Source organism: Mixophyes fleayi, chromosome 10, assembly GCF_038048845.1.
Source record: "Mixophyes fleayi isolate aMixFle1 chromosome 10, aMixFle1.hap1, whole genome shotgun sequence".
NCBI lineage: Eukaryota > Metazoa > Chordata > Amphibia > Anura > Limnodynastidae > Mixophyes > Mixophyes fleayi.
The window spans coordinates 59183372-59196820 of record NC_134411.1 but is presented as its reverse complement, the minus strand read 5'-3'; the positions used below and the strand labels follow the sequence as shown (position 1 = coordinate 59196820).

Here is a 13449-nt window from a genome sequence, read left to right as displayed (position 1 = left end):
TTAGGCCCTTTATATTTTTATTTTCACCTAATTGTATTATATGATAACTTTGACCTTTGTGGAATATTTAAAGTTATTTACCATGTTGTAATATATTACATAAGCATTTTTTTTTAATTTATCATTTCTTTTATATCCACACATTTCCTTCAGAAGAAGTGTGTTTGTATAGCTCAATAACAATTTATTTCTTGTATGCTGCTAGTCATGTTTCTGTTTACTTCTCTTCCATTTAACGAGTTAAAAGAACAGTTATTTAGGTTATCCTGATTAACTGTAACCTATTTCATGGCCCTCTTTTCTAATGTTTGAAAAGTAGTTACTATCCCACCATATAGCTTTCTGTCAGTGATGCACGCCATAGCAAAATTAGCGTAAGGGCTCAGAGATGCTTCTGGAGCCTCCCAGGCCCTCACTCTGAAGCCATTATGCTCTGCTCTCATGAGAGCAAACTGCATTTAGGTGTGACACGCAGGAGCTGAGGGGGCAGGGGGCAGTCCCATAGTGGACTACCTTCGGCTGTGTCACTGGACCTTCTGCATTTTTTTTCTCTTTAAAAATATGCTTTTGAGTCAAGTATTGTCCTCCGGGCTAATATTTGTCAGCCTTCCCCTGGTGCCACTGTTAGGGTAATTTTACCTCTCCTTTATTAAGTCCCTTCAGATATCAGTGAGATAAGATGCTGGTTAATCAGGAGATCAGTAATCAAGACACAGACATGCCAATGTCAAGATAGAACTGAGCTGTGCTCGTTTATTAGTGGCATACATTTATACATGAAAAAGCGTTTGATCTGGTTATAGAACAGAAACACATGATTAATATTTTCCTCAGTAAATATAAATCTTCTGACAAAGCTAGTTAGTTCTCTTCATGTCACTTTTATGGGTTCTTATCAACTTTCACTTGAGCCCGCACTCCCAATGTTCTCATCCATTATCCCCTGTCCTAGGGGTCTTTGAGTTCAAGGCTGGAGCTGGTGATTACACTGAATGTATTTTTAAGGCAAATACCAAGATTTTTAACTCCTTCACAAATCATTATTACCGTCATCATTGAGGACCTAGAAATGCTCTCACAATCTCCCTCCTTTTATTAATATATATAAAAGGTTAAAAATGTTCAGGCCTGAAATGGTGACACCTAACGCAGCCCAGACTACTTTTGTACAGTCTCTTGTGAGAAAGCAAGGGTCTTTCACTATTCACCCGGGACCGAGTACAGATATCAGCACTTCTGCCCCTGTTTATTCAAAAAGTATCTTTTCTTCATGCCTCTACTGTAATCTCTGTATATCTTTTCTGAACGTATATGACATATACCAGTTCCATCCTATCAATATGATCAATACCACAGTGATAATGAGTAGTGGGTGTACTAATAAGTTAAGTATACCAATCATAGATGGAGATGATCAGGTAAATACATACCACAAATGTTTCTCTAAATCATCCTTTAGTTTGGTGGCTAAAGCTTTTAATTCATTACCTTCTATAACTACCATTTCTGCGTGATTGTTAGTATAGTTTATCTGCTTCAAATGTTCACTCAGCATTTTTGTTTCATTTATCATTTTTACTATTTCCTCTATATTTAAGGTTAACTGAGGCAGACTTAGGCTATTATACTTGAACATTATGTCTACCTGTGACATTTGGTCCTTACAAAATATCAACACTTTCCCTTGCCATTGTAAATGTGTTACATTCATGAGACACCCTGAAAATGGGTAGGTCAGCCCGTAGGCTAGTATTTTTTCATCATATGTGATTATACAGACCATTTGAGGGGCTTCCTTTATTAGTGTTTCATATTCCTTTGAGTGTAATACCCATTCACAAACACTAGTGTTATGCTGCAACATGCATGGTTCAAATACTGCAGTTTGTTGTGGGCAAACAGGTCCCATGTCTGTGTTATCACAGAGATCTAGGTTATGTGTCCAGTGTGACTAGCGTCGTCTTGCAGTGTGATGCGTGCACCCAGGAGTCTTGGTTCTGGAGTTTCACTGATGTGGGGGTGGTCAGCAAGACCTGCTACGGACCCTCGAACCTTGGTTCAAAAGTTCTCACATGTTTCTTTAAGTACACCCAATCACCAGGTTTCAGCTTATACGGTTGTAGGTCTGAATCAGACTCTGGAAGTGAAGAAAATGCTAGAACATACAAATAGTTCAAATGGTCAGTTAGACTTCTCATATAGCTAGTCAAATCTCCATGTTTATGTTGTAATTGCTGTGGATAATAACACCCTGTCTTTGGTAGTGTTCTTGTTATTCCTATTTGGCAAAGTTCTTACACTGAACAAGGCTATGGGCAGGCATTCTGGGCATGTTTTTTTTTAATTTTTTTTATTTCAGCTTTGATTTTCTGAATCTTTAGTTTCAATGTCCCATTCAACCTTTCTACTCCCCCACTAACCTGTGGTCTGTACGACACATGAAAAGTTTGCTGTATGCCTAGATCTGTCATTATGTGTTGCATTATTTCCCCTGTGAAGTGTGTACCTCTATCTGATTCAATTACCCCAGGGACACCATACCTGCACACAATCTCACCAATCAGTTTTTTCGCAGTTGCTTTTGCTGTTGCCTTGGCTACTGGCCAAGTCTCCGGCTATTTACTGAAAAGATCTGTACAGACTAGAACATATTCATATATTCCAGATTAAGGCAGTTGTATATAGTCTATCTGTAGTCTTTGAAAAGGATAAAAGGCTTTTGGAGTTGTACCTTGTGACGTTTTTACCCTTTTTCCTGGATTTGAAGTTCCACAGATCCAGCAGGCCTGAACATAGTCTGTAGCAGCTTTATTAAATCCTGGAGCTATCTAATGCTGATGGACCACGCTAGTCATCTGTTCCTTCCCCAGGTGTGGCTCTCCATGAGCTATCTGTAACATGGGAGGGAACAAAACCTGTGGAAGACAAAGTTTATCATTCAGTTTCCACATACCAACGCAATCTTCTTGTGCTCCTAATCATTTCCATCTTTCTTTCTCCAATGGTCCTGTTTGTTGAAACTTTTTTAGATCAGTGTAGTCAGGCATTTCTTTCTGTACTATGTATACTTCTCTTTCAGGCTTTCTCTTAGCCGCCTTTTTTTGCTTCTGCATCTGCGCAACGTGTTCCCTTTTGAAACAAAAGTCTCATTCCTTGTATGTGCTTCTACTTTAATTACGGCAACCTTGTGTGGCAATTGCAATGCTCTAAACAAGTTTCTTATTAGACTGGCATGCTGTATGTCCTTACCACTAGAGGTCTTGAAATCTCTGCTCTTCCATATTGGACCAAAGTCCTGTGTCACTCCCCAAGCATACCTGGAATCCGTGTAGATATTGGCAGTGGTTCCTTCTGCATATTCCAATGCTTTGGTGAGTGCGATCAGTTCAGCAGCTTGTGCTGACAGTATCGATGATAGTGGTCCTGAGTCAACTACTTAATTTTCTGTAGTCACCGCGTATCCTGTAAATGGTGGTCCGTTATCATAATACCTGGAACCATCGACAAAAAGTTCATACACAGCATTAGACAAGGGAGAGTCAGTAACATTTGGAAGAGACTGTGCTTCCATATCCAGAAGAGCGAGGGAATCATGTGAAAAAGAAAAATTGTGGTTAATATTTTCACCCAATTCATCATCCTCACCTTCACAATCACAATGTCTTTCTTCTGACTGCTCTTGTTCTTCACTATTATTCCCTCCTTTTGAATCTTGAGATTCATACATTAGGGGTAACAATGTTGCTGGATTTAATACTGTGCACTGTTTGACTGTGACATGTGAAGCACTTAACAATGCTACCTCGTACTTAGTGAGTCTGGCTGCTGAAAGGTTTACCTGTTGTATCGCTTGTACTCTTTGTGGCGTCAGATGTTTAGTGCCCTATGAAATGCAGTGTCCTAAGAAAATTACCTTCTGTGCTGCTTGGAGCTTGGATTTGGACACTCTGCAGTCCTGCTGGGCCAAAAAGGTTAGTAGAGAAACAGTTTCTTCTTTACACTGTTGTTCACTATCAGCAGCTATTTAACAAGTCATAAATATAATGCAATAGTCAGGTAGTTTCATGATAATGTGGTAATGACATTGCTTCAGAGATTTCTGAAGGGCTGGTGGCCCCTCCCTGAGGCAATCTGGTCCAGCAGTATTGTGTTTCTTCATGCGTAAAAGCCAGCATTTTCTGTGAATCGTTAGTTATTGGTACAGAAAAGAAAGCATTTGCTAGATCTATAACTGTAAACCACATTGATGTAACAGGAATTTGGTTCAGTAAGGTATGTGGGTTTGGAACAATAGGTGTGTTCACTAACAGTCGTTTATTTATTTCTCTGAGATTGTGAATTAACCTGAATTCGGGAGCTCCTCTCTGTTACTGTTCTCTTTCCTTGACTCGGAATAAAGGTGTAATAAAAGGTGATCGACATTTCTTTACTATACCTTTGCCTTGGTGGTATTGTAATTGTTTTGTGATTGCTTTATTCTGTAACAAAGTCAAAGGATATAGTTTAACACATATTGGTAGTGTGTTAGGTTTTAGTATAAGTTATACCGGAGCAACTTTTAACAGTCCCACATCAGTTTTTCCCTTTGACCGTATTTTCTCAGGTACATCCTTCAGCCACTGTGGTAGTGGTGCCTCATCTTGAGATGTGTTTTCACTTGGTTGTATCAAAAACACCTGTATTGCTGCTTCTACCTGATTAGATATGTTGTCTGGAAGTTGACTGGTGTATTCCATCCCTTCTGGGGTGTATTTAATGCATGCTCTCATTAACTGTAATATGTCGACACCCAGTAGATTTACAGGACAAGTGTTTGAAGTGAGAAACTATAGGGACAGGAGTACAGTCTTTGTTTACTTGTATCTTAACTTTCTTACTTTTCCTCAGGTGTATGGGCTGTCCTGTCAACCCTAATGCTTTTGCATAATCTGAGGTCACTTATTCTTGAGGAAAGTTTAGCCAGTTTAGGCATGTTTACTTTAGAAAAGAGACGTCTAAGGGGAGATATGATTACTATGTACAAATACATTAGGGGTCAATACAGAGAGCTTTCATGGGAACTTTTTACCCCAAGGACCATACACAGGACACGTGGTCATCCTCTAAGGTTAGAGAAGAGGAAATTTCACAACCAGCAAAGGAAGGGGTTCTTTACAGTAAGGGCAGTAAAGATATGGAATTCATTGCCAGGGAAGGTTGTGATGGCAGATTCAATAGATATGTTTAAGAAAGGGTTAGACAAATTTTTAGCGGAAAGGTGTATCCAGGGATACGACCGTTAATTAAAATGAAGGATAGTAGTGGATATAGGGTAAAAATAGGACTGCAATATTGAGTCTTGGGGGGATTTTCAAAATTGAAACAGATGGGCGGTTGCTTACTCTGGATTAATTTCAAATATAAGTGCAAGATCGCAGGAGATCCAAAATAGGTTGAACTTGATGGACTAGTGTCTTTTTTTCAACCTCATCAACTATGTTACTATGTTACTTGATCGTGTCTCAATACTGTTTGGCTTGCTCCCATGTCAATTCGGCAGTCCAATTGTTGACCAGTGGGCAGTGTAATTTGCACAGTAGTTCCAGGCAGCTTACCTTCTTCAGATGGGGTTTACAAGAACTGGACAAGGTGTTGACAACGGGGAGCCATATCTTCATTGATTGCTGCTTATGGTGCCCTGGGGACTGCCGGTTTCTCTTTGCTGCTGCTGCTGCCATTTCTTGTATTTCCTGCAGTCCATCTTCATGTGACCTGGTAATTTACATCAAAAACATCTGCCAGTCATGTCCACCTTAATTCCTTTGTCTTGCACTTACTGTTTCTGTTCCTTTTGGCTGCTGCCTTACTTGCCATGTACCTTTTCCCTGTACCAGGTGTACAGTTACCTGAGGAGTCTTTTGGGCATTCTTTTCCCTTTTTTCTGCTTCCTGGTCCTCCAAGTACCTGTAGCAAAGATTACATTTTCAAAGACAATGCCTCAGGTATGACTGTAAAGAGTTGGCTTCTTACCTCATTCTTTAAACCATTCAAAAACTTTGTCTTTAACATTCTTTGACCATCTGGGGTTTCTGTAGAAAAACCATCATTTTGTCTGGTCGTTAATTTATCCAAATACATCCTTACTGAATCATTTCTCTGTGTTATGTCTGGTGCTTTTAATTTTTGTTCATGACACCACCATTGTACTCTGGCTAGACATTCAAGACCACTGTTATACGTATTTCTTTCTTCTACAGGGGGTGCAGGATGAGTAATAGCCCCCCTGTCACCTTCTGGTGCTCTTGCTGTTAACCCCATTATTTGAGTCATCACTCCTATTATTAGCACCTTCGGCAGTATTGGCATCAAAGTTTGGGTTAATCACCCTTTATAATCTCACTGGATACATATTAATGTGAGAATGCAATACCTGCTTTTCCAATGTTATTCTTCTCACCCTTGGATTTGTTGTTTCTTTTAATGGACTGATATTGTGATCCTTCAACAGGCTTACCATCATTGGTATCTTGGAAACATTTTCCTTTCTCCTGCAAGAATTATCTGTACAAGGAGGTGCATTAGATTCCACATTGCAAACACTGTCTCTCAGGATAATCATTTATTTCATTATTAGCAGACTGAGAATGGATTTGACTTGGGGTTTGAAACATGATTGATGGAGTGTTACCTGCGTCCACAGGGGTCACTGAATGAGTTTCTAATTGCGAATGCCCCTTTTTGTGCTGCTAACTACTATGTTACCTGCCTGTTGAGATTCTGGTGGTGTATCTGGTCTATTGTCTGATTGCTGCGGTGGAGCTGTAGGGTCCACATAAGGTGGTGGCATGTCTAATAGACCTGTACCTATATGTGCATCCTCTCTTTTCTTTTTTCTCATCTCTAATGATAATGTATACCACATGTTAACCACATCTGCATGTCCTTTTCTGCTTATCCATGCTTTATTGGTGTTTTGAAACCTTTTCCACTTTACTGGATCTAGTGTACCCTCTAATGTGAAGCCTGCTCTGTCAAATATTTGTTTTTAAATATTTGTTGTTGTTTTTTTTTTTGGTTTTTTTTAGAAATTTCTTTACTTCTCTGTATTCCTGTACCTTTGTTGGGTTTTATAAACCTAAATACCCTGCTGGCCCTGTGCACCACAGTATTCAGAATTGATAAATTTCTGAATATACTGTACTGTTGGGTTGCTTTACCGCATGCACTCTTATAGCAGTTATCTGTATTTTACAGAGAATTATACTTCAATACCACTGTTCAAAAACCTTTTAATTTTTTCCATTCTGGCTGAAAAATATTTGCATACTATACAAAGAAATATAATCAGAAAACAAACAATAATAACAATCAAATCTCAGTTGCGGCTGTAACCATTTTTGCTTTCTTATTTCATAATCACCAGAATATCCTTTTACAATTTCATTACGTAACCCAGGTGGTAATTTCTTTATACTGTACAGACAGATAGGCTTCCCTTCAAAGGGTATGTGATTAACTTGCCAATATAGTAACACTTGAGACCAAAAATACCCTATATTTTGCTGCAATATATATCCTTATTTAAATGCACATTTAACATACAATAATATTGCTTTGCATCCACAACACATCCAAAAACAGTTCTATCAATTACAGCTTCCAGTGTAGAACAGTATCATCAGAATGCTTTCTAAGTATAACAGCACATGAACAGTCTGAGCAATAACTAAATGAATTATTAAAATGCAATTGTAAGTACTTTTGACATATTAAATTAAACCATATAGTTAGCTCTTTTTATGCTCTCAAACAGATATCTGGGTTCTGAATATCTCTTACCATATACAGATGAACAGCTTTTAGACACACAACAAGAATGCTGGACAGAGAGTAAATCAGTGGAAAAAATCACAGCTGAATTTACTCACCGTACGGGTTTGAGCTGTCCGTGATTCTAGCTGATGCTGCAAGCGTTATTTGTCATCTGTATAGGTTGTCCGAGATCCCGGCTATTCGAGCCCCCACGTAATGTTAGGGTAATTTTACCTCTCCTTTATCAAGTCCCTTCAGATATCAGTGAGATAAGATGCTGGTTAACCAGGAGATCAGTAATCAAGACACAGGTATGCCAATGTCAAGATAGAACTGAGCTGTACTCGTTTATTAGTGGCATACATTTATACATGAAAAAGCGTTTGATCTGGTTATAGAACAGAAACACATGATTAATATTTTCCTCAGTAAATATAAATCTTCTGACAAAGCTAGTTAGTTCTCTTCATGTCACTTTTATGGGTTCTTATCAACTTTCACTTGAGCCCGTACTCCCAATGTTCTCATCCATTATCCCCTGTCCTAGGGGTCTTTGAGTTCAAGGCTGGAGCTGGTGATTACACTGAATGTATTTTTAAGGCAAATACCAAGATTTTTAACTCCTTCACATATCATTATTACCATCATCGTTGAGGACTTAGAAATGCTCTCACACCACCCAAACAGCTCAGGTACAATGGTTTGAACTGCTTTAATCAGCATTAACTTTAATATTTAACATGTTGATATTTTAAGGAATCGCTGTACATACAATCTCTAAAAATCCAATAAAAAGTGCTTTTATTTTTTAACAGTTTTAATGAAAAGAGAACACACAGAAGAAGATGATGTTCCAGCAGCTTCTTCTGTCCCTGTACCCCAGGTAGTTAATGTTTCTGGTCAACAAGCCCTTCACTCCTACAGACCTACACCTGATCAGAGACCTTCCCACGGAAATTTGATGTCCTCTCAGGATCGAGGTCTTGGATACCATGCTCAACCTGCATATTCATCCGTGAACCATGGAGTTCCCAGTCTTTCACAAGGTAGGAATGTGAATGGGAGAGCAGAGTGCCTCCCTCCAGCATTACAGCAGTCATATCATGTATCGGCTTCTGCTGCCAGGTCTTCCTACACAACTATGCAGTCTAATGTAATGTACAATGGACAGTCAAGTCTTCCTCTCAATTCAGCCTCTGCTCAGAGGTATGAACAACTGTCTTTCCAGCAAGAAGCAGGTATTCCTCACTTGGTCAACCTTAGTCATCAGTCCATGTCAATGATGCAGTACCATACTGCCACCGCAGGCACAGCATGCTCATCTCCTGCCATCATTGATCCATTGGTCCATGCTGTGCAATCATCACATCAGAGTGGCTTTCATTGTTCAAACACTGGGCAAAGTACCATCCCATCAACTTCAATAAGTCAGTCTATTGGGCATCCACCACTTCCGCTTCCATCTGTCTCTTATCACCTTACAAAGCTAGGCCCTACCTCCTCTCCTACCAATGCTGCTCCTCATCCATTAATACATTCACCTCTGCCCAGTCCATCTTCTCAGTTGAAACCAATGCCTTACCAATCCCCCACATCCGGTGCACCGACTCCATCACCATCTCCTAACTCCATGATTCAGTCTGGACAACTGCCTCCTCAAACCCTCAGTCCTGGACAGGGTAGCATTCCCTCCACTGTCAATATTGGGCACCATTCAGTTCAGGACACTTCTCCGTTCCATCCTGATGACGCTTCTCCATCTGTTAAACCGGAGCCTGAGGATGGTGAGCTGAACTTCCAGACAATTGGCTTACAGGACATCACTTTGGACGATGGTAAGAAATACAGTGTGATTTTAAATGTATTTATGTTGGTTGCAGTTAATAAGGTGTAAAACATGTATCCATTATACTGCAATTTTAAAATGCAGTTCTTCTTTCTCAGGCATTAGATGAATCTTTGATTAAAGATAATGTGTTTTTCTACCTGATTAAGGGCTACTCGAACCCCCAGGTGCTCTCTAACTACCAAAAAAATGTATGTGCATAGAATTGTATCTTTAATCTATAATAAAATGTTTCCCACTTGATCTTTTGCTGACCTTTGTGATTTCTTCCATCTATCCTGCATACAGGAAAGGGAAGCAATTTTTCCAAAAAGAAAAGGGGACTATCAAAGTTTGCTTGATTTTGCACTTTTTACTTTTATGATTTATTATCTTAAACGTGATTTTATTTATCTGAGGTGACTTCCTTTAATGATTCTCCAATCACCATTCCATTTGATAATATATCTAATGATTTGTACACTGGTAGTACTACATTTCTCACCCCCTTTTATGCACCCATTACTTTGCAGCTGCAAAGTAGATACTCAAAGCCACTTCCTGACAACTAGTGCTGCTAAGCGCTTTGGTGGCAAGAACAGGGTGTCTGGGATCATAAAAATAAGCTTGCTTTGCATCCCCCCTCGACCCTCTCTTCCCTTCTTCTTAGCAATTGGGAAAATATACTTATACGTATTGTAAAGATAACTCACGCACAGCTGTTATGGTTAGCCCTGTTGTCCCACTATCTGGCCATTTAAGGTTCCTTAAAACCTCTGAGCGGTTACAGCACAGCTCTTTCTGTGTTGGGTCACCCAGCATGTGAAAAGGTATAGAGCCTCCTTTGATGTGTGTCTTGAGAGACCAAGTGGAGCACCTGGGAAATATGCACTGCAGAGAACACTTGAACGGATCGTGGCGCAAGTCCCTGCAAAGAAAAATAAATCACGTTACCTTGGCAGGCACCTTCTTGGTGATGCAGGGACGTGGATAAGCTGACTTTATTACGTATTCTTTTATCTATATATTGCATAACAATCGTAAATGATTCACATTAACCGTCCAAAGGGAAAAGACAGCATAATGAAGTTTCCAGTGAAAATGAGAATGTAAGAACTTACAGGGGAAACAAGCAGACAAAGGAGAGTGGGAGGGGGGATGGAGGTGTGATGGAAGGGCAGTAAGGTGCTTGGGAAAATAATGGAAAATACACTTGGGCACCATAAGTTGTGCTCCAGGGTGCATATTATGGAGTAAAAGAAAAAAAAGAAAGAAAATGGATAGGTGGGCTTTGGAAAGGGGCAATAAGAGCAGCCAGTGCAGTATAGCACAGTAGCAGTGCTGTCAACATTATGAGCTTGACAGGAGTAGTTTTGAATGGTAGTTTTCTCTCTTTTTAAATTGCAGCCAACTGAACAAAGTCACATTGAACTCAGATGTCCGGTCACATGCCGAGAGATAGAGTTCCTCAATGGACATGTAAATATTAACTCGGACACAGTGGGAGAGGAGGGAGACTTCCAACGCACCGGAATTGGGGATTTAGCTGCATTATTCAAGTGTTTATGTAGAGATTTCTTAAAGGATGAGATGGGAGTGGGGGACAAGGGCAGTTCCCAGAAACCAGGGTTAGTCGGCACATCCACCCCGCCATGTAGTATTTCATTCCAATAGGGAAAGATCTTAAGACATGACCACCATATGTGAAACTGATCCTACAGAATAGTTACATTTCCAACAAAGGGGAGAGAAACTTGCTGAGAATGCCATGAACACTTTCAGCCGCTGAATTGGCCCTTTGTGCTCATGGTCTTTTTCTCAAGATTCTGTGTACTGAGGGTTTTGCCCAAATTTGTCCTCAATGAGCAGCTTGTAAACAGCAGATAGTGTTTGGGCATGCTTGAGAGAGTACAAAGAGTTTCAAAAGGCATTAGTGGTTTATTGATATTGGCTAGAGTATATGTGCAATAGGGAGCAAATTTGTAAATATCTCCAATTCGTTTGCGGGAGGGAGGACTCTGACTGGAGTTCTTTAAACTCTCGTATTGTACCATCTTTAATCAGGTGCCCCAATCTTTGGATCCCAGTTCAAGCCCAATTAGCAAACTGTCTGTACTATAGTCCAGGTGGGAATTCTAAATTGCTCATAAAAAGAGTTCAGAGGGCAAATGATGGTAGAGATACTTTTGCTCGCCCTAATCCCTTTCCAGCAATCTATTGTGAGGCCTATATTTGGGTGGGTGAGTTTGGGTATGCTCAGGAGCCACGGTAAAAGGTTCAGTGGGGTAGACAATCCATGACCCGCTGTTTGAATACACTGTTAACTCTTCTCCAATCTTGTCCACTTCTGAACTCTAGTGAGCATAGAGGCCTGATAGTAACCTCAGAAGAACTGTAATTGTAGGCCACCTTGATGTCTGCATTTATAGAGTACATAATGTTTGAATCTTGGTCCTCTACCCCCTAGACAAAATCCCTAACCACTTGTTGTAGATCCTTAAAGAAGCGCATGGGAACACTGATAGGAACCATCTGGAGAACACATAATATCTTTTGGGAGAATGTTTTTTATGACACTTTCTCCAACCATGAGAGAATTAATTTGGACCAGGATTGTTATTCCCCTCTTGCTTTAGCTAGAAGAGCTGAGTAATTCAAATCGTGTAATTTTGAAGTGTCATCAGATAGTTATTCCCAGATATTGAATAGAGACAGGGTGTCGAAAGGGAAGGAAGCTTTTAAAGTATTAGCAATATGGTCTGTGGGGGAGTGGTAGATGTTATGTGCTACCGATTTTTTAGTAGTTTATTTTGAAGTTGGATAGGTGGCCGAACTTATTGTATTTGCTCATTAAATTAGGCAGGGATACTATGGGGTTATGGAAAACTGCCAGTAGATCGTCTGCAAATAATGCTAGTTTGATCTCTGTTTCCACCTCGTAAGCCTCCTATGTCCATATTGTTATGGAGAGCCTTAGCTAGGGCCACCATACATAGAATAAATATTACCAAATATTCGGGGCAGCCTTGACGAGTGCCATTGGAGATCGAGCCCTATAGTGTCCCATTAATCCTAACTTTTGCACTAGGGGATTTGTATAATGAGAAGATTTTATACATGCAAAGAGGGCCCATATCCAGGTGCTCCAACACCCCTTTATTGAATTGCCAGTTTATCCTATCAAAGGCATTCTCGGAATCTGTGGATAGGAGAAGCACCTTGCTTTTGATCTATGATAGGAAGTGGATAAAGTCTATCATTTTGTTATCGCGTGCTTTTCTATTGGTAACAAATCCCACTTTAGCTGAATGAATACAATCTTGGAGAAGCCATTTCATGTGATTAGCAATTGATTTAGCGAACAGCTTGATGTCTATATTTAGCAGGGAAATGGGGCGCTAACTGGAGTGCTGGGATGGGTCCATTCCCTGCTTTTGGAATAACAGTGATGTGTGCCTCCAACGTTTGAGTGGTGAGGAGGTTTTATCTGATTCCGCGTGGAAAGCAGACAAAAGGATAGGGGACAGTCTATAGCTTTAAAGGTTTTTATAGCAAGAGACCAAAATCCTGATTCTTCCTCAACAGTGATGATTTAATAGTCTCATCTAGCTCCTCATTTAGTAAAGGGCTGCTCCAACATCTCCATTTTTTTTTAGATATCTTAGGAAAGGTTATTTCCGTTCTCTACTCCATGGCAGCCCTTACAATGGGTTAATCCCTGATCAGCTAGTGTAGACAGAAAGAATTTTGTCCCACCTGACCCCTATATAAGGCAGCTCCTCCTCTGTCTCAGTGTCTTTTCTTCCTGTCTCAGCAGGGTTAGGACAGTATAG

At 40.0% G+C, this 13449-nt stretch overlaps 1 protein-coding gene across 1 annotated transcript in view; it reads left to right on the top strand.

Annotated features, from left to right (window-relative positions):
* The window catches only part of NFATC3 (nuclear factor of activated T cells 3), a 200332-nt gene that overhangs the window by 163483 nt on the left and 23400 nt on the right, over positions 1-13449 (top strand). The window contains exon 9 of the mRNA XM_075188817.1: positions 8607-9626. Coding sequence (XP_075044918.1) covers positions 8607-9626 — 1020 coding nt within the window. The remainder of the gene's footprint in view (positions 1-8606; positions 9627-13449) is intronic.